General features: G+C 40.9%; 2 protein-coding genes across 10 annotated transcripts in view; both read right to left on the bottom strand.

Annotated features, from left to right (window-relative positions):
- macf1b (microtubule actin crosslinking factor 1b) overlaps positions 1-1,786 on the bottom strand; it is a 28,122-nt gene extending 26,336 nt beyond the window's left edge. Inside the window, exons 1-2 of the mRNA XM_039619385.1 lie at positions 1,748-1,786; positions 861-972 (exon numbers count right to left, since the gene is read on the bottom strand). The gene's annotated coding sequence lies outside the window, so the exon portion shown is untranslated. The remainder of the gene's footprint in view (positions 1-860; positions 973-1,747) is intronic.
- An 851-nt stretch (positions 1,787-2,637) lies between these two features.
- plecb (plectin b) overlaps positions 2,638-22,015 on the bottom strand; it is a 118,777-nt gene continuing 99,399 nt past the window's right edge. For all 9 annotated transcript variants that reach the window (XM_039619380.1, XM_039619379.1, XM_039619382.1 and 6 more), the window contains 11 exons: positions 21,215-21,372; positions 20,423-20,601; positions 20,193-20,331; positions 19,656-20,012; positions 19,469-19,552; positions 19,268-19,372; positions 19,015-19,113; positions 14,032-17,385; positions 3,857-10,946; positions 3,563-3,679; positions 2,638-3,410 (listed from right to left, as the gene is read on the bottom strand). In XM_039619380.1, the coding sequence (XP_039475314.1) occupies positions 4,761-10,946; positions 14,032-17,385; positions 19,015-19,113; positions 19,268-19,372; positions 19,469-19,552; positions 19,656-20,012; positions 20,193-20,331; positions 20,423-20,601; positions 21,215-21,372 (10,661 nt within the window). In that variant the 3' untranslated portion in view covers positions 2,638-3,410; positions 3,563-3,679; positions 3,857-4,760. The remainder of the gene's footprint in view (positions 3,411-3,562; positions 3,680-3,856; positions 10,947-14,031; positions 17,386-19,014; positions 19,114-19,267; positions 19,373-19,468; positions 19,553-19,655; positions 20,013-20,192; positions 20,332-20,422; positions 20,602-21,214; positions 21,373-22,015) is intronic.

The raw sequence follows: 22,015 nt of genomic DNA on the forward strand, positions 1-22,015 counted from the left end.
CAGGACAAAAGATTAATTCATTTGACTTCCACGGGTGTCTCTTCTTGAGCAATGAAATAAAAGTCCTCACCTTGTATTTCCTGTTTGTGTGCATGCTAATATGCTAACAAAATTACAATACCCTTCGTAAGCATAATTGCTAAACATTAGCATTGTCATAGCAATCATTTAGCAGGGAGAGATTAGTACAGCTCAAACTGCACTGAACTAATAAATGAAAGTAGAATGAGAGTAGAATTTTTTTCTAATCTTGGGACCTGATAGTAGCATTGCTGAATTGTTTTCATGTGTGATTAAAAATGGAAGCCAAAACATATTTTTGTAGAAGTACTGTAGCTGGCATAAACAGGGAGTCAGGGAGAGAGAAAAGGAAGCAGAGGCATGACAGATGGATTTTAATTATGTAGACTTGCTTGGCAGGAAGCTCAAAGATGCTACAGATTTTAATAACAACATCAATTAATTAAATATACAATTTTTTCCCCTTTCTCAAAGTGCCAAACACCTCTTTTTTCTTCTTCCCTGGAAATCAAATACTGCTCTTTTGTCACTGATGTCTCAAAGTTACATACAAGGTGTCCTTCAGACCTCCAAATGGTCACTATACATTACATTTAAATGTTATTGTGCAGTTACACATTTTTGGTGCCCAGCACAGAGCTCCCAGAAGTAAACCCACTTGCTTCACTATCTGTGAGACACCAGTGGCATCTAATGAGCGTCACAGTGTTCAACTCCCTGGGATATTAACACAGTATAAACATACGCAGAGGTGCATTTTTTCACTAGCCCGTTTCATACGATGAACTTTAGAATGCAGGCAACAGCATGCAGGCAGACACACAGTAAAGCAAACTGACCCTGGGGTCCAGAGGAGGTAGCCTCATCTCCATGCTCTTGAGCCACTGTCTCAGTGCTCTGATTTGACCCCTGAATTCACACTGCCATTGGCTCATGTCCTCTATTTCCCTGCTGAATCAGAGAAGAACAGGAGAAAAAGTTGTAGTGATCACATTTTAGTCAAATGCTATTACCACTGTAATTTACAATCATGCACATAAGGATTGTAGAATTAAATGACTGCAAACATGGCACTCAAACAGCTATCATCATTAATATTCATAAGTAAATACAGTTATTGATTGGTAATATTTAAATATTCATATACTTCCCTGCCAGAGTTTTTTTTCTTTTTTTGCAGTTTTATGACTACTTTTACTGGTGTGTGTGAACTGATGGCCTGTCTTGGTTGGTTATACCTTTTCATGCTAATAACAGTATTCATTTTGCTATATCCTGATAGTGACACAATACACTGCTGTTTGTGGCTTATCATTTTATTGCTACTTATGTGTTACTGTTATTATAATGAAATTACAGCTACACAGATATACTATCAGGATTTCTTGGCTTAAAAACTTTCCAAAATACATCATTAGGAAGGCATGTGCTCTCTCTATCTGCTGGGCTGGAACTCTGGCTTTCTTGTTTAACTATGTTCCAATCAGATGCTTTACACTTTGTGCTTACTACACAATTCAAGACCGTGTCTTTGTATCTGTGACAAATGGAGATGCACTGGTCCACAAAGCTGCTACAAATGACTGTTGTCACAGGCTGTTGGTGGCCACTGTCAATCTGGCAGTCATTCTGTTTTTTTCTTTTTTTAAAAAATGATTGTTTTCTGTTGTGGTCCAGAGTATTTCATTCATTCTTTTTGCTTTTAAATTCTTTTACAGTAGCATACCCATAGCTCTGATCCTGTGAAGTAGCTCCTGGTGATCCAAACAAGTGGCAGCCTTTATCCTGCAAGAAACCAGTGGGTAAAATATACAAAATGATCCCTGTTCCAGTCGCTCTGCTTTAGCTGAGACTGTTAATGGAGCAATTCATTATTTTATAGCATTCTGTATACAGTGTGTTTTATTTCTGTGTGCTTACCTCCCTCTCATCAAACGCAGGGAGAGTTGGGAGAGGAGGGGTCAATTCAGAGTAGTCAAGGGAGCTAAGTGAAGAATTCAGGGTGGTGAATGCCCCGGAGCTTCTGTTGGCAGGCTCTTCCATCAAACCCATTGGCTAATGTTGGCACACAGAGCAAACATCTGTATGCATCTAGTGTGAAGGACTTTGGGTGTAAGCAAACATGCATACCCTGAATTCAGAAATCCCATTTCGGGATCTTTTCACTCTGATTTATGAAAAGCTAAAAAAAAAATAGAAATTGTATAGAAAAGTGACTGTAATTAGTCTTGAAATGCCTAATGATAGAAACTCGCTTTTGTGATAAACAGAATTAAGATTGGGTTCAGGGCAGAGCAGGTGTTGGACCTGTGGCGTGTTCACCTGACTGAGCCGCTTCCTTGCAGTAGGTAGGTCTGTCTAACACTGCCCTCATGTGGTTGACTGCTATTTATTTTTTTCTTCTCTTCTATCAGTGATAAGGTACTTGTTTCAGCTAATGGTATTATATCACCTCTACAGGCTTATTAAAGCAGTTTTTCTATATAGAATACTCCCATTACCCTTTAATCAAATATTAACGTAGTATTTATATTAATATAAACTGAGGCAGAAGCAGTGAAAAAGTACTCTTAAAAAACTTTAAATGCATGGGTACTGATATACAAATGACAAGAATGCTTCTTCAGAGCACGTTTATTTACAACATAGTGTTAAGTTCACATACAAGAGATTTTTTTACCATGTCGCTGAAGCAACATCTGCCCCATAACAAAATCCAACCAGTTAGTTTGTCGTTTTATATATTGCTGAAACTTAAATTGGCACACTTAACACTTACTGAAGTTGCTTTTATTTTACACCGACATTTTCCCCCCAATATCCTTTAAAAAGTTAGTAAAACATGCAAGACATTCATAATATCAAAACCATCATGAAAACAAAAAGATTTACAGCAGTAAAACTTTAAAGATGCATAACAGAAATAGGTCATTTGAGAAAATAACTAAGCACAATTATTCTTTGTGCTGTCTTTGAATCTGCAAAAAAGGAAATCTGCAGCAAAAAAAAAACGCAAAAGAAAGGAATTAATTTGAAAAAACATAAATTCATGCAATGTGGTGCTGAATCAATATCTCAGTTCTCCAAATTACTTTCATAGGCACTTCAGTTGAACTGGATATGTAGTCAGGAATACAAAAAAAAAAAAAAAAAGTCTTGATGTATTATCTTGATTGAAATGTACACATAAATGTTTTTATTCTCAGTGGCTTTTCTCTAAAAATGCCAGGATATAACATAAATATCAGTATTAGCATTCAAGTAATAAATACATGACAAATGGTAATAAATGAAGTGTTCCTAGAAAGGCATCCCAAGATGATGTTGACTCAGCCTCAGCTTTCTTCAACAGTGATGTACAATGGAAGAAAGGACATACTCAATGGTATCTAGAAGCAAAAGAAAAAAAAAATGTAATCAAAATAAACCAAACAATGCAGCGAGAAATTAAAAAGAAAGCGATGAAATGAATACTGCAAAACAAATCTTGACGAAACAAAGCTTGATCTTTGAAAAACAATGACGCAATTATGCTCTGTACCTGTGTTACAGCATGAAGCTGGCATGGACTCACAGATCCATCCAAGGTTAGGAGATCGTATTCTCCAGCCAGTTGAGTATATGTGACCAGATGTTGGATTCTGAGTGACTGAGGCAGCTGTGAAAAAACAAGGAAGACGGTGAAAAAGAACAATAATGAGAATGAACAGAGAAAGTTGACAAGTGAAATGACACCAAAGGCAGTGTTTGGGTCTGGCTATTAGTTGTGATCAAAACAAAGACAAGAAAATGGGCAACGAAAGAAAAACAAATAGAAATAATAAATTCAACTTACAAGAATCAAAATAACAGGAGCAGGTCTGTGGGGGGATCGGGATCGAGTCTGACATCATCTTGGGATTTAGTGGGAGCACTTGAGTGATGATGGTTATGAGCAGTGTGTAAAACAATGGTGCAGTTAACTCAAAAGATGAAAACACATACTGAATATAAATGGGTGTAAAAGCAAAGTAATGACAGATCTGAAACTGATTTCAGAACAGTGTACATGGATTTAATTGTGGAACTTGTTGCATTCCTATAGTGTCTCTTTGTGTAGTGTCGCAGATGTATTCTGTGCTGCAATTTACTGGGTGCATAATGCAGTAGCCCAGACAATTTGTAACATTAAAAAATTAACACATACTCTGTGCATACTCTTTACAAACATTCAGGAATTTTAAATGCATCCAAATATTTTAGTTAAAAACATTAGAATTATGTTAACATTTGGTATCTCTTTACCAGTACTGTTGAAAAAGATAAAAAATAAACAAAATTTCTAAGGAAACATGAAATATTCAAGAAATATTTCTGTTTGATATACAGGAAGTATATATTAGTTTCAGAAAGTATAAAGTATACATCTTTTGAACTGTGTAATATAAAAACTATAAACTCAAACAGCAGAAAAGGCATGCTTTGCTTTGAAAAATATAAACTCACTTTGTCATCTGTACTAGAAGATATGAATATTTTATATATTTTGCAATGCCTGGTTATGTCTCTACATCTAGAGCGCATGTTTAGACTGATGTTATATGAAAAAGTAATAACCTAGACAATTCAATTCTTGTTTTGACCACATGCAGGGAAGAACAAATAAATTATATTTTCTGTTACTTTAACTATTTATTTCCTGTTAGAAATGCAACTGTAAAGTGCATTAGTACTGCTGGTTTTTAGTCAATATGTAAAATCTAGAATCTGCGGCTGTAGCTAGAAGAAGATGTAAAGGAGGAAGATGAGAAGTTCATGCTGAAGCCAGAGCCAGCGTCAAAACTGCCTCTCCTGGAGCCTGATCGGGATCCGGTTCTTGAGCCAGTCCGGGAGCCGTAAGCCGATCCAGAGCCACTAGCATTGTAGGGACTGTAGAGGCCTTTGCTAGACTGTGAAGAGGCTTCCAGAAGCCTTAAGCCAGAGCCTTCCTCAACCATGCTTCTGTCCATGGCATCTTTGAAGGAGATTTTCAGTTTGGTTTTTGGGCAGGTCAGATATTTAGAATAGGCACTGACATCCCTCAGTTTCTGGGCAGTGCGAGCATCGATCGTACCCTTCCTAATGGATTCATCTATTGACACCCTGCCCTCAACATCAGGCTCAATGAGTCCACCAGTTAGATATTGGACCTCAAGGAAACGCTGACCAGCCTCATAATACAACCAGCCCTTTTTCAAGGCCTGGGAGGCAGACATCTTCACTTTAGTTCTGGGGTCTTCAAATCCATTGAATGCTTTTTGAGCCAGGTTGAGACGATCAACCATGATTTTGTCCACAAGACCTTTTTCTGTGGCCTCGGCAATTGAGTATTTCTCTCCACTTGTGGGGTCAATTATTCCACCTGTACATGCCTGGGCCTCCAACAGTCTTTGACCAGTGATGTTGTCTACCAGATTTCTGTGGATTGCCTCAGTGACAGACACTTTTTCCAATGTGTCTATGTCTAATATTCCTGCTACAGGGCCAGTCTCCTCTGTTGGGTCATTCCATATGACTGCAGGTGGTTTAATTGATGGTAGGGGGCTCATTGGAGAGGAGTAAGTGGAACCAGTGGTAGAACCAAATGAGGATGATCTTGAACGGAAGCCTCCCATGTTTCCAGAAAGCATGTCAGCAAACTCTGTGATGGACAGGTTTCCAGCTCGGTATGTTTCAAGAGCATTCTGGTCAATAAAGCCACGTGCAATAGCGTCATCAACATCATACTGTCTTCCTGACTTCCTGTCAATAATGACGGATTTTACAGTGCCATCAGAAGAAGTCATTGTGATTTCTTCCCATTCACACTCCTGCTCAGCAAGCTCCAGGTAGGTTTGGTGGTCAATGAGCCCCTTGCGGTAGGCCTCATACACAGTCATTTCTTTGCCAGTCTCTGGATCTACAATGACAACTCTGCGTTTACGTACTGAGGATTTGGAAGAGGTCTTTCTTTCCCGCTTCTTCTCTTTTAGTAGCAGGAGCACCAGGCCAGTGTCAGGATCAGTGATACACCTCTCCATCAGCTGGAGGTAGGTTAGGTTTTCCTCAGTGTTGGGATCAAAAAAGCCTTTGGTATCATCAGATGGATCTGTCAGTATCTCATTCATTTCCTCATCGAAGAAGCCACGATTGTAAGCCACCTCAACTGGCAGACGGTGACTTTCCTCCGGGTCAATTATTCCGCCAGTGGCAATCTGAGCTTCGAGTAGACGGATACCATGATCTTTTAGGATAAGCCCTTTCTTCATGGCCTGGAACAAAGAGATTGTCTTGCCTGTATAAGGATCTCTATATCCTGTTACTGCACGCTCAGCAGAGAGAAGCTTGTCTTTGAATTCTGGGCCTACTATTCCCATCTTTACTGCTTCATTGACAGTCAGTTTGAGGTTTTTGATTGGATCGATAACATATCCTGTGGCTGCCTGGGACTCAAGGAGTTCAAATGCAGTGCCTGGCCTAATCATGTTCTTCTTCATAGCCTGGTAAATTGACAGGCGTTCCTTTGTGGACTCCAAAAATACACCAGCAATACAGCCTGTACCCTGCAGGTACCTTGATAGCCTATTGCTAATCTCCTCTACTGAAACAAGACCTTCATTCAGGTCACTGACAGTCTGCTGATCAATGATTTGTGAGCGAATCAACTCCTCAATTGTGATTTGTTTTCTCAGACCCTTGAATGTCAGCCGCTGGTCTCCCAATGAAAGCAGGCGCAATCCACCATCCAACTTGCATCGTTTGAGTAGCTGTGCATATGACAGTTTCTCATCAGTGACAGGATCAACGAATCCTTTCACATCATCATTCAGTTTCTCATTGGTTTCCTTGTTGATATAGCCCCTTTGCATAGCGACATCTGTTGGCAGGTGGAACTGGAATTCAGGATCAATAATACCACCAGTGGCAGTTTGTGCCTCCAACATTTTGAGAGCATAATCCTCTGGAACGAGATCCTTTTTCATGGCCTGGAAAAGTGATATGATTTTTCCACTGTAGGGATCTTTGTATCCTGTGACAGCTCTTTCAGCTGAAAGAAGTTTATCATGGATCTCAGGGCCAACAACACCCTTACGGACAGCTTCATCAACAGTGAGCGTTTCGTTCTTCAGTGGATCAACAATGAATCCTGTAGCAGCTTGGGCTTCTAGGAGGGTGAGGCCTATTTCTGGTTTAATAAAACCTCTCTTCATTGCTTGGTATATGCTTAGCTTGGAGCTCGAGTCTGTTGTGATGCCTGCGACACAGCCTGTTCCATAAAGATACTGCTTTACACTTGTCAACTCCATTATGTTACGGATGTCTCTCTTGCCCTGTTTAAGAAGGTTGTATGTTTCCAAATCAATGATGCGAGCATTGTAGAGCTCCTCAATAGTTATCCTTCTCCTTATAGTCATATATGACAGTGGACTATCATTTCTGATGATCTCTCTTTGCTCCATGATCTCAATAATGATGATGATCATCCGCTCTTTAGTGATTTTACCAGAGCGATATTCATCTAGGAGCTTCTGCCTCTCTTGCTCTGGAAGCAAATTTGAGTTCACGACATCCCAGAGATTCATGGGTTTATCAGCAAGCCCCTCAATAGGAATGTCAAGCTGGGTACTGGACAGCTCACTCTGTGTTTGCTCCTCTGTGTAGAGGTATGTCTTCTCTACAACAGTTGGAGACTGCGGCTTGGAGAGTGAGAGCATGTACAGGCCTGTGTCTTTATCTTTTTGGCATTTGTCTTTAAGTTGTCTGTAGGTTATATTCTCATCAGTTTCTGGGTCAGAGAAAACTTTGTTTTCATCACATGGTTCAGAGAGGGTCTTGGCAATATCTCTGCTCAAAATGTTCTTCTGATATGCAACATCAGTGGGGACACGATGGCTTTTTACAGGGTCAATAATTCCTCCACTCACAATCTGGGCCTCCAATAGGGGCATTGCATGTTCTTTTAAGATGAGATCTTTCTGCATTGCTTCAAAGAGGGAGATTTTGTTGCCTGTGAATGGATCTTTGTAACCAGTGACAGCTTTTTCTGCAGAGAGGAGTTTTTCATGTAACTCTGGACCAACAACTCCTGACTTTACTGCTTCATCTACTGACAGGCATTGGTTTCTTACAGGATCTACAATGAACCCACTTGCAGCCTGAGCCTCGAGAAGTGAAAGGCCAGTGTTATGGCGGAGAAGCTTTTTCTTCATAGCTTGATAAATGCTGAGTTTCTCTTTTGTTGGTTCCAGGTAGAGTCCAGCAATGCTACTAGAGCCCTGGAGGTATTTACTGACATTGGGATTTTCACTGACTTTCTTGGGTGTAGTTTTGCCTTGTTGAAGCAGGTCAAAGGTTGGTTTGTCAATGATTTTAGACTCATAAAGGGAGTCTCCTGGGACAGGAGCTCTGAGTCCCTTGAAGCTGGACTGTTCTTGTTTCTTGGCTTCTTTCTCATCTACAATTGTGATGATAATCTTAATTATCTTTTCAATTGTAATTTTTCCTGACCTAAACTGTCTGAGCAGGTCAAGTCTCTCTTCCTCAGTGAGGTATTCAGAGTTGATAATTTCCCACAGGGTCATTTTCCTGCCCTTAAATGGTCCAGAGTTAACTTCTACAGTAGCCTGAGTCATAGCCTCTTTGGTCTGGGCTTCGGTGTATGCTGGTTGTTCCTTAGCACTGATTGCTTCATCAGAAAGAGGCAGGACCCGCAGACCAGTTTTCTTGTCAGTGACACATCTGTCAAAGAGCTGAGAGTATGTGAGATTTTCTTTTGTGTTGGGGTCAAAGAAGCATTTAGTTTCATCAGTTGGATTACTCAGAGCCTGCTTCATTTCATCATCAAAATAGTTTCTCTTGCAAGCCACATCATGAGGAATGCGATGGCTCTTTACTGGATCTATGATGCCACCAGTTGTCATTTGGGCATCGAGTAAGCGGAGTCCTTGTTCTTTAGGTATGAGATCTTTTTTCATTGCTTGGAACAGAGATACAGTTTTTCCAGTGTATGGATCTCTGTAGCCTGTAACAGCTCTTTCTGCAGACAGAAGCTTTTCATGCAGCTCAGGACCAACAACACCTGCTTTGACAGCTTCATCAACGGTATACTTCTGATTGTGAACTGGATCGACCAAGTAGCCTGTTCCTGCTTGGGCTTCAAGCAAGTTCAAGGCAGGCCCGGGCCTCATCATGTCCTTCTTCATGGCTTGATAGAAGGACATTGTCTCCTTAGATGAGTCAATGACTACACCTGCAATACCGTTTGTACCCTTCAGTGCTTTGTGGACAGGCTCCATTTGAGACACCTCACTGACGGTCATGTTGCCATTATGCAATTTGTTGTACAGATCTTTATCAATGATTTTGGATTCCAGGAGGTCAGTAGCAGGGACGGGTGCTCTCAGACCATCAAAGGTAATTTCATTTTTCTTCTCTTTTTCTTCAGCAACAGTGATAACAATCTTAATGATCTTTTCAATTGTGATTTTGCCTGTTTTGTACTGACGGAGAAGGTCCTTCTTCTGGTCTTCTGTAAAGTATTCTGAATTGATTATCTCCCAGATTGTGACAGTCTTTCCCTGGAATCTACCAAATGGCACAGACACAGTTGTTTTGCCGAATACATCTTTGGTCTCTTCCTCTGTATATATACTGGAGCACTGCGCAGCTTTGTCTGTGATTGGCAGGAGTAACAGACTGGTCTCAGGGTCAGTAGTGCATCTTGCCATTAACTCAGAATATGTCAAAGGTTCCTGAGTGCTGGGGTCAAAATATCCCTTTGTGTCATCTGATGGGTTCTCCATGATCTTATTCATTTCTGCATCATAGTGTCCTTGTTTATAGGCTGTTTCAGTGGGCACACGGTGACTGTTGATTGGATCAATGATGCCACCAGTAGCAAGCTGAGCCTCAAGGACTCTGATTGCATGATCGTGTTCTATTAGTCCCTTTTTCATGGCTTCAAAGACAGAGATCTTTCCACCAGTGTATGGATCCTTGTAGCCAACAACAGCCCTCTCAGCTAAAAGCATTTTGTTGTGCAGTTCTGGGCCAATCAGTCCTTCCTTGACAGCTGCATTAACAGAAAGTTTCTGGTTCTTAATTGGATCTAACATGTAACCTGTGGCCGCTTGTGCTTCAAGAAGGATCATGGCTGTGCCGGGAGTAATTTTCTTCTCTTTTGATGCTCGATAGATTGACATTTTTTGATTGGAGGGTGTCAAAACACCACCAATGGCATTCTTTCCTTTGAGAATGTTTCTTAGACTGTCAGTCTTGCCTAACTCTTGAACAGTGGTTTCACCATTTTTGAGTTTATCAAACTCCTTCTTTGGTAAGACACCAAGCTCATGAAGCCTGCTTGCAGGTACTTTGTCACGGATGCCATCAAAAGCCAACGGATCTGGCTTTTTGTCTATACCATCTACCACATCACCAACATTCTGACCATTGTAAACCGTCTTTGTTGTCTCAATCGTTGTTAGATGGATAATGTCTTTGTGAAGGACCTTATCAGTTTCTCTAGTGTGCTGATCTTTTTGAGCATCCTCAAGCTGCTGTAGCTTCTCACGCAATTTCTGGTTCTCTTCTGCCAGAATCCTTTCCTGCTCTAGTCTCTGCCTCTCGAGTTCTTGCATTTCTTTTTGCTTTCTAAGCATTTCTTCCTCAGCCTCTTTCTGTTTACTAAGGGCTGCATCCATGGTAGCCTGGAGTGTCTTTTTCTCCTGCTCCATCTGCTGTTTCTGGCGTTCCTGTTCATCTTTGAGCGCCTTGGCCTTTTTCACTTCCTCTTCAAACTGGCTCTCGAGCCTCTTTTTCTCATCTTCAATGAGCTTCTCTTTCTTTAAGAGCATCTCCTTTTCTGTCATGAATGTCTGCTGGAGGACTGTCTTCTCATGCTCGATTTTTTTCTGCTGTGCATCAGCCATCTGATGGAGAAAAAAAACATAAAAAGAGAAGTTACAATATGTTTATAGCTGTGGCACCGAAATCCATGTTTTTTATTTTTATTTTTTTCTGTTTAATAATTGCAAGAAATTTACACAATGCACTCTGCTTATGCTAATGACGCAAAATACTAAATGAAATTATAATGTGAACATGTGTGCGTTCCTGTTTTTTCATGATTATGTTATCATTTTTTAGCCAGTTGTCTTCTTCTATATATTTTTAGTTACAATTTTAATAAGATTATGTAAAAACTGTTGGCACTACTAAAATAACAATGTTGTGTATTTGTTTAAGTTGTTACTTCATATTAACATAGCTTAACCTGAATCTATTGTCTGATACACATTTTGATGTAACCTGTTACCCCTGGTCATGTGTATCCACTAGAACTCTAATGTTGTTCAAAAGTTTGGGGTCCCTAAGAGAAGTTTTTGTTTTTACAGAAACAATGTGTTAGCTGTGATCTAATTTTTTATCTCATTCATCTCATTTAAAGAACACTAAAACTGAAATAAAAAATGTTAATCCTATTTAATTATTATTGATATCATACTAATTGTTTTTAATGGAAAGATTTTTAGTAGAAAATCTGCATGGGTGTCTAGGGGGCCATAGAGGCTGAACCTGTTGGGGGGAATTAAAAAGTAATACATTTACCTGAGCAACAGCCTTTGACAGTTTGATTCAAGTTTTAAAAAAGAACTTGAATAAAATCATGTTAGTATCTATTTCTGGTTTGGTGGCCTCGGGATTTCATATCTGCTTTTTGTAAATGATGTGGTTTTGTTGGCTGTATTGACCTTGCGCTAAGGTAGTTCGCAGCCAAGTCTGAAGCAGCTGGGATGACAATTAGCACCCCAAAGTTCGAAACTATAGCTTTTGGCTATAGCCACATATACTGCTACTGTACTAATATGTGCAGGTTTACACTTTTTTCCCTTGGAAACAGCATGCCAATTCAGACCAAAGAGAGGTAGCTACAGGAGATTCAACATGTTTTCGAAAAAATGTTGAATTCTTCTGTTAGAATTTGTTTTTGACAGTTTGGAGTCTTGCAGGTTGAGATAGCCATTCTAAGGATAAATCTGGTTATTTATGTCATAACAAATGCGCGAGCATCATTGCAGGTAAATTCCTCGCATCTAAATTCAGAAACCCACAGACGTAGAACTTAGTAGCTGCGCGCACAAAAGATACCATCATGTGTGTAAGAGTGTCTGCTTTGCACGTGCTTCTACAGTTTTACAGACAGCAGTGCAGAGGCTTCAGAACTTGCCTTAGAACACTCTGGTTTAAAATATTTCTTCAACATTAAAGTAATTCAGTGACAGTTGTTGGTGTTTCCACTACTGCACTGCAAACAGTAACTGTTGATAATTAACCCTCTGTGGTCAACGGATGCACTGGCATGTCCAAAACACATGACCAATTTAAGCACCTAATAGCAACAAGATACAGCCACACTGTGTCTCCATTTCAACTTGTGTTGAAAGTGTGGACTTCACCTTATATACCAGTTTTTAAATTGTGTTGATAGGGTTAGGGTTGTTGAATCTCCTGTAGCTGCCTCTCTTTGAATTGGCATGCTGTTTCCAGGGAGAAAAATAAGTGTAAACCTGGACTCACACAGCATTATTTTTGTTACATTACTTGACTTGTTGCACAATGTGACTTTCTGATTTGTGCAAAGCTCTTGCATGCAAGACGGCTTCTTTTTGCACGCGACTGAGTTCTACTTGACAGGTTGTTGAATTTAATTGCGCTTGTGAAATGAAATTATTTGGTCTGATTATTTTTTTGCTCACGCATTTGTTATAATATAAATATAATTCCATACAAGTGAAGCACAGAATTGCATTATTACATATAACATTGAAATCTGTGTATAACAACTGACCTCTAGAATCTATCCAAATGCTGGCAATGCTCTTTTATTTTTCTCAAAGCCTTGTGATGCTACTTGTACTTATCAAAGTCGGTATTAGATATTCCACTGCCAGTCATAAAACTGACACAGTGCTTCTAAGTTGGGTCACAGTGGCAGCAGGCTAAGCAGAGTATTTCCAGAGATCCTCCTCCTCAGCGCAGTCGCCCTACGAAGAAAACTCATTCTGCTCCTTTGTATTCGCAACCTTACTCCTTTGGTCATTACCCAGATTTCATGACCATAGGTGAGGGCTTTAAAAATATTACAAAAAATACTCCTACTAACTGGAGTAAACAATGTAAACTCATAACATTTACCTGAAAAAAATATAATTCCAAAACAACAGATCGGTTTGTTCTTGGTGACTGCTGTTAAAAAAGTAACACTGGATATGAGAAATATGTTTGACAAACTTAATGTGGATTATTAAGCAATCAATTAGTTTGTTACCAAGTTATTATGGTAGCTTTTTAAATAGATAAATACAATTATTAGGATACTGGGTTTTTGGTGGTAATAATGACAAAGCAACCAATCTTGCTAACTATAGGGAATTTCCATAGATATTGCAATATCATTATTGTTGTGAGGGGTTTTTTGGGGGGTGGGGGGTGTTATAATGACATCCCTACTGGACATGCAGGGCTCCAGTAATTTCTGTGATATATTAAGACAGATCTATAGTTTTTTTTAATGGTAGAGACCATGGCAGATGCACCCTTTGGATAATGGCAACACAGTATTCACAATGAAGGCTATACTACCCCTCGAGTTAGGGTAGATCTTCTCTAATTCCCTCTGTTGCTCAAACTGCTGAACAGTTCATCTGGTTTTCAAACTGTATTTCTAATAATGTTTGTTTTTAATTTTGTCACAAGCTAAGGGATAAAAAGGTTTTGAAACTGAAAGAAAAAATGAAGCATGTCAACAGTGCATGATACGGCTGGACATTCAGGATGTTTTCTGCATGAGCACAGTGCACTGTAAAAAAAATTAAATCATATTCAGTAAAAAATGATATGATTAGTGTAATCAGAGGAAGGAACAGAGGAAACTTTAAGAATGAAGTGAGTTAGCTTTTTGATAGAGTTAACAATGACATAAGCTGCTCTGTTATGCCATTTTTGACACAATACCTCTTTAGACTTATTTTGAAGTTCTTCAGCCTCCTTTTTCAGTCTAGCCTTCTCGTTCTCTAGGTCTGCGATAGCTTTGCGTAAATCATCAGCCTCTTTGCTGGTATTTAGTCTCTCAAATTCCAGTCTTTCCACTACAGTCATTTTTTCTTGGGTAGCAATTTCAGTCTCGTGAAGACGGGTAGCAACTTTATCGGCTTGTTTCTTGAATTTTTTAGCCTCTTCTTCGGCTCTGGCCTGGGCTTCACTGAGCTGAGAAACCTGAAGTCTGAGTCTTTCAGCTTCAGCCATGATCTCCAATTGCCTTTTTCGCTCTACTTCCAGTGACTTGTGATATTCCTCGGTTTCCTCCTCCAGGCGCTGCTGCATTAACTGTTTATCCTCCAGCAGCTTCTGAGCCTGCTCCTGAGCCAAGTCCTTCTGCTTCTGGAGCATTTCTGCTTCAGCCTTGAGTCGAGATGCTTCTTGAATTGCCTGCATTTTCTCTTTGAGCATCTTTTCTGCAAGTGCTCGTTGCTGATTAAGGTCATCTTCTGCAATCTGTCTCAAGCGTGCAGCCTCTTGCGCTTCCACACTAAGCCTAGCAGCGTCCTCTGCAAGCTTTCTCATGTTCTCAGCCTCTTCAGCAAGCAGTTTTTGTGTGCTGTCTTTGTCCTTCTTAATCAGACGCTGATTTTCCTCCTCGATTTTATTTTTCAGTTTGAGCAGTTCCTCCATCTGGACCTTGACTTTGAACAGCTCCTCCTCCACCTGACCCCTTTGTTTGACGGCATCGTCGACCTCGTCTTTGAGGCGCTGGAGTTCTTCATCTAGGACAGATTTTTGCTTATCAGTTTCATCAAGCTTCAGCTTAACCTTTGTGAGCTCTTGCTCCACTTGGAACTTCTGTTTTAACGTTTGCTCGGCCAGCTTTTTGTGCTTTGCCATTTCAGTGTCAGCTTGCTGCTTCTGCATGAGCGCTGCAGCCTCAGCTTGGGCTCGTTTGGCAGCTTCAAATTCAGCTTCCTTCCTCAGTCGCTCGGCGTCTTCCTGAGCCTTGGCTTGGTTTGCGGCTTCTTCCTCAGCTGCTGTTTTCTGCCGTTCTGCCTCCTCTGCTTGCTGACGAAGGAGAGCTGCCTCTCTTTCTGCTTTCTCCTTAGCAGCTTCGGCCTCTTTGGCCAGCTTCTTGGCTTTCTCATACTCTTCCTTGAGCTTCTTCTGCGTGATGCTGTCTTCTATCTGTTGGGCAAGGACGCTTTGAACCTGTTGCTCTGCTGCACTGCATTTCTGGGCTGCCTGTTGGGCCACAACAATCTGTTTTTCAGCTTCTTTGTCAGCCTCATCTTTCTGCTTTCTGGCTTCTTCTGCTTTCTTCCTCAGCCGTTCAAGCTCTTCTAGGGCTGCCTTACGCTGCCTGGCGGCCTCTTCCTCTGCAGCAGCAATCTTCTTCACCTTTTCCTCTGCTTCCCTCCTCCTCTTCTCCTCCTCAAGGGCAAGCTTCCTCAGTTTCTCTGCTTCCTCTTCGGCTCTGATCTTGCTTTGTTGGGTTTCATCTGCAATGTTTTTCAGCTTGTTCAGTTCCAGCTCCAGATCCAGTTTTCCAGATGAGGCCTTTTCAAAGTTGAGTTTAAGAATCCGGATTTCTTCTTCGACAACTCGCCTCTGTTTGAGTGTGTCATCCACTATGGCTTTCTGTCTTTCCATTTCCGCCTCAGAGGATTTTTTGAGTTGCACAATCTTTTCCTCAATCTCTTGCTTGTGCTGGCTGGCCTGGTCTTCAAGAGCTTTCCTCTGGTAAGCCTCATCCTCAGCTTGCCTCCGGAGTCTCTCGTTTTCTGCCTCCTTCTCTTTCAGGGCAATTTCGGCCTCTGTTTTTAAGCGAGTGGCCTCACTGATCGCAGCCAGCTTCTCTTTGAGAATTCTCTCAGCTTCTGCCCTCTGACGAGCTGCCTCTTCCTCAGCAATCTGCCTCTGATGCTTAGCCTCCTCTGAAATGGCTCTAAGCCTGCTTGCCTCCTCAGCAAGGTCCTTCATCTTGGCAGCTTCTGCCTCAAGTAGTTGCTTGCTCTTCTCTGTATTAGACATGGTCTCCTTTTCTGCCTTAGTCTTCAGCTGAATGAGGATATCCATTTCACTCCTAACTTTGGCCAGTTCATCTTCTAGCTGCTTCCTTTGTTGCTGAGCTGCAGCGACTTCATTCTTCAGGCGGTAAAGTTCATCTTCAAGGAGGGATCTCTGCTGTTCTGCGTTGTCAAAGTCCGCCCTGAGTCGAATGAGCTCCTGCTCGGCAGTGAGTTTCTGCTGGGCTGTGCTCTCAGCTATCTTCCTCTGCCTCTCGAGTTCTTCTTCAGCCATTTCTTTCTGCTTCAGGGCCGACTCCTCAGCTTTGGCTCTCTTTTTAGCCTCACGCTCTGCCTCCTCCTTTTGTTTCTCAGCTTCCTCTTGAGCGAGGGTCTTTTTGTGAGCTTCGTCTTCGGCCTGCAACCTCAGGCGAAGAGCCTCATTAGCCTTCTGCCTCCATTTCTCGAGCTCTTTTTCAGCCTCTTCTCTGGAATTTTCTGCATCTTCCTGTTGTTTCTTGAGGCGTTCTGCTTCCTGTTGCAGCTGAAGGACAGCACCATGCTCCTGCTTGAGTGATTCCTCCAACTTTGAGGTCTTTTCCGCGAATGACATGTGCTTGCTCTGGAGTTCAGCTGCAGCACTTTTCTGTGCAGCCTCATGAGCGACCTTGATTTGTTTTTCCTTTTCAATCTCTGCTTGCTTCACTTGTCTTTCAGCCTCCTCGGCCTGCATCCTGAGTTTTTCAAGGTCCTCCAGAGCTTTTTGCTTTTGTTTAGCGGCTTCCTTCTCTGCCTCAGATTTGCGCTTGAGTTCCTCCTCAGCCTGGCGCTTTTTCTGCGTCTCTTCACTTACTTGTTTACGGAGCTTCTCAGCCTCATCTTGGGCAAGCTTTCTGAGTTTTTCTGCTTCAGCCGCTCTATCGCGAAGCTGCTTGAGCTCAGATTCGGCGGTATACTTTTGTTTTTCTGTTGTCTCGAGTTGGATCCTGATGAGGCGGATTTCCTCTTCGATCTTAGTCCGGCTGTGAAGTGCTTCATCTACCTGTTGACTTTTGTCCTTGATTTGCTGCTCTGAGAGATTTTTGAGCTCCTGCAGCTCCAGCTGGATGTTGGTCTTTTGCTTCTCTGCATCTACAGCAGCAATTTCTCTCTTGCTTACTTCTTCCTGCATTTTGAGCTTCAGCTCTTGAGCCTCTTTCTCAGCTTTGGCAATAGCCTTCGCGTGAGCTTCAGCTAACTGCTTCTGTTTGTCTAACTCTGCCTGCATCTCGGCCATTTTTTTCCGCTCTTCTGCTTTGAGTTTCTCTGCAGCTTTCTGCATTAGTGGAAGCAAATGGTAAAGAAAGGATTATAATCAAGCATGACAGGTTAAAGGTAATACATCACATTTGACCTGCTCGAAGCAGTGTGAATTAAAATTGTAATTACTGTGGTAATCACAGCCAAAACACACACTGCAACAAGCATCTAAATGTACTGTATTACCCAGGCAATGTTAATGTTAAAATTAGCTTAGTAAAAGATCATTCACTAGTTGCAAATTAGATGCACATTCATCAAACTCATGTTAAATTCACGATGCAAGTAAAATGATTCAGATGGCAGTGGATCTATTAATGTATGGGAACAAAATATCACTTCACAACACAGCAAGAAAAACATGGCATGCGACTGTAGCTGTAACTGAACTATGTCAAACTGTGCCATAAAATTTGATCAATCAAACTGTTTAAATTAGCACTATAAATGTATTCCCCACACTCATGGATAGAATTTATGGCGAGCTTCTCATGCTCATGTTTCCTGCATTTGAAAGTTTGTGAGAAAACTTAAGTGATGTTTGTTGAAATAGTTTAATGTTAGAAATCACCACTCTTTTTTAAATCTCATCCCATGCACTGGGGGTTCTTTAAATCACTATTTGGGACAAAATGGAAAAAGGAAAGGCGAAGTCAATGATAAGAGGCTCAAGTCAACCCAGTGTATATTAGGAAGCCCACTTATGGTTGTGTTAATTTCAGGAAAAGCTGTAAATTTACAGGATGAGCTGTTAGTAAGAATATTAGTGACTTTGAGACAGTATGAATGGCTGCGGTGTTTATATAAAGAATGGAGTGAAAATAAATGTCCGATGGAGTTTGACAGAGACAAAGGATGATGAAAGTAATATGGTTGGTAGGTACCCCGAAAACACTGAATAATTTACCTCTTTAATGCACAGGTTAAGCATTCATCATGGCAAAGCACTGGCAAGCAGTTAAGAGAGGCAAAGAAGGAAACAAAACATCAGGGTTAGAAAATAATGTAACACTTTAAGTTGTGTTACTGTGGAAAAAGAAAGAGAGCTGAAGACCATGATAACCAGGTTGAACCTTACATCAGAACTTTGGGTTTGACCTTGGGAATTAATGTGAAGGAAGAAAAAGGAAGCTTGAAAAGAGTGAAAGAAAGAACCCCTCGTTCTAAATCTATAAATGACACAACACACAGAATGGATGGAAATGGAGAACCTAACACTCAACAGTGCCTCGAACTTAACAAATCTACTTTCATACTGCATTCACGTGGGTGAAGCAAACTCGAGCTTTATGCACTGTTTGTTTTCTGGTATTTTTAATACCTTTAATACCATTTTAACTAATCCCTATTAGATATTAGCCTTACGTGTGTATTTTACTGGAAAAAAAAAAATCAGCTACAGCAGGCCAATGTTTCACGCATAACCAGTGTAAAGAATCTATTTGTCACCTGTACATTAAATATAATGTATTTTTGGGTTTGTGTGTGCATAAAACACACAAAGAAAAGTGCGTGCTTGCATGCATGTGGTTCAGTGACTGGCGGTTTCTCGTCTGTGTTGGTTAGCTGTCAGTTTGATTGGTTTGTTAGGTTAATGTTAGATAGAATTTAGTTTGTTTGGGACCCTCGGCCAGTTGTCACGCACCTCCTCGTCGTCCAGGCGGCGCTGTGTGTCTGTGATGAACTTGATGTACTGACTAGTCAGAGTCATCAGTTCGCTGTACCGGGTCCTCAGTGTTACATACTGATACAGGAGAGAAAAAACATAACACTTAGAAATGCAACAGCTTCAGGAATATTTTTTTCCACAGGGTCAGTGGTTAGTGGTAGAGTTAAACTTCAATTAAAAAAAAATATTACCTTTTTTCAGTAATGATTTCCAGTACTCATAAACTCACCTCCTGAATAATGTTGTCAGAAGCTGAATCCAGTTTGGTTTTCTTGAGGGGCGAGACAAGAGGTTCCACCTGAGCTTTGTAGGCAACCAGTTGGAGTTCATAGTCCTATTAGCATAAAAAACATTACAGGTTATTTCAGTAAATGCTCTAAACTGCATTATTTATCAAAAAATATGCAGAATAGTGTTATTTCAGGCTCACCTTGATAGTATCAATGTATGCTTTAGCATATTTTTGACACTCATCAACTTTGTCTTTGTTCTGTTCGATCTCCTCCAGCAGTTTCTGTGTTGAAAGGAAAGAAAAGGGTTCAAATAAAAGTTCATCTCAGCAGTTTCACATGAAAATAAAGCAAATAATGGTGCTAATATTAGATCGTTGAACATACTTTCTCCTGGGCAAGTTGCTCCTTCAGCGTTTTGCTGTCGGTGATGGGCACAGCCTGAATCTTCTCCTGCCTTTGCTTAGCATCGGCAATCCAGCGGATTAGCCAATCATAGCTCTCACGATAGTAACCGAGCTGGCGGCCGAGCTGCTCCAGCTCTCTCTGGCGAAGGTCAATCTGGGTGAACACGGCCTTCCAACGATCCTGGAGGCTGGACAGCTGCTGGCGGAAGTGGTCGAGCTCAACGTCACGCTCGCTGTGCACACGAACCATCTTGTCGCTCACGGCAGAGGCTTTTTTCAGTTCTTCTTCCAGGGAATCAAACACTGGCTGTTCATCCTCAGCTTCAGTGCGCATTTTCTGCAAGTTTTGTACAAAGAAGACCAATAAACAGTCTGTAAATACATCAGAACTGGGCAAACCTACTATTAAAAGTGTGACTTCTATTTCTTACACAGAATCTTTCTTTGTATTCCAAGTAAGATTTCTCTAAAAAGAGACTTGGCAAAAAAATAAATAAATAAATCATGTATAGTTTACCTTAAGCTTTGCTCTGTAGGTCTCTACTTCCTTGACATCACTGGGCACAGTGTGAACTTCACGCAGACAATCCTCATACTGCTTGAGAACGCCCTCAGCACCCTGCGTGTTGCGGATGACCATTTCCACAGTCTTTAGCCTGAGAAAAGGAGCAATAAATTAATTAAGGAGATCTAAGTGCACTAGAAAACAGCACATTTTCTCTTTGCAGTCAGTTTTTAGGGACTTACTTCTCAAGATAAACAGAGGACAGCATGTGGGCATGATCCATCTTCTGTACAGTGAGGTCGAGCTCTGACCGCAGCACAGGAGCTGAGGCAGAAGGCTGAGGGGAGGCCAAGACTTCTTGTGTCTTAACAGACACCTTATCAAGGTCCTTCTTAAGGCCGTCAAGTTCTCCCTGAACTTTCTGTAAAACAGAGAAGACAAGCGTGAAGAAAAAAAAAAAAACCCAACCAAATCCAAGCCAGCCAACTATGAACAACAGAAAGAAAAAAAGAACATTTGAAATTTAAATTAACCCAAGCTCGAGTTGCTCTAAATTAGCGAAGGAGAGAAGGAACCAGAGGCACATGTGAGAAGTTTCCCTTCTACGTTTTCTGCCATCGTTAACAATTTTACCCCATTTTTATGTGTCAACCAAACTCAAATAAAAAACTTTTTTTTTGCCCAAAGCCCTAAAGGTAAACTTCACCTACTAGAAGAGCTGTACAGTTGCTGGATTGACGCCAGCATCCCAGCTCTCATTGAATTACATATAAGCTGTTAAGAGCTTATATTCATTTTAATTCTCTGCTGTGTTTCCACATTTTAAAACCTACTGCAACAATTCATTCATTCAACCCTCACTCGATCCTGCTTCAAGGATTCTGGTTCAGTTACTTTTGCTTCTCATCAATAACACATTTAGTCAACTATCCAACAAACCTATCCATTTTTTATCCCAGCACAGCTATTTTTGGTTTCATTTGATGCCTCATTGCCATTTCTGCACAGAACACATTTAAATTTGAGCTCAGTACCTTCTGCTCCGTGGTCTTCTGAATATACTCTTTGAGAGGCTCTTTTTCCACAGGCTTGCGAATGCGTGCCACAGTACCAGCCTCGCAGTCCTCTATACGCAGACGCAGGTCCTTCAGCTCAGAGATGTAGTTCTTACACAGAGTCTCATTCTGTTGACCTGTGAACACATTTGTATTAGTTTAGAATCGCAGGAATAGAAAAGATCATCCGATTTGAAAAGGCTATATTTGAATTTTCCAACTCTGGGACTAATAAAGGCTATCTTATCTTTACAGTAATATCCAGTACATAGAAGGACGCAGAAGTTTGCTGTCAATCTTAAAATACATTGCTAAATATAAAGTTTTACATAAAAAACAAAACAATGTTCGCAAGTGTTCAATGTGTCCCTCTCTGGATGCACGGCATAGGTTCATCCGATAGTAAACTCATCCCATACTTTTTCCCAACACACGCAGCTCCAGCTATATCTATAGCATACACAACATATGCACTACCCGAGTACCTAAAATCAGAACACATATTCTACTTGGTGCAGAGCTGCCACAAAAATGCATATTGAGAATCAAAGCAACATGCACTCACACACGACTAAAGACGAACACGTGTTTTGGGACATTCCATCAAAGGCTGGAAGGCGTGTACACATATTAGTTTGGTGAGCAGTAGTTTGTGCTTGCTTTAAGTCACTCACCTTTAACCCTAACAACCATTATTCCTGAAAGGTGAATTGACAGTTATATACTGTTCAGTTGCTACACACTTAACCTCGGTAAAACTATGAATCATTAAAATCAGTT

This window comes from Oreochromis aureus, linkage group 11 (genome assembly GCF_013358895.1).
Source record: "Oreochromis aureus strain Israel breed Guangdong linkage group 11, ZZ_aureus, whole genome shotgun sequence".
Lineage (NCBI taxonomy): Eukaryota > Metazoa > Chordata > Actinopteri > Cichliformes > Cichlidae > Oreochromis > Oreochromis aureus.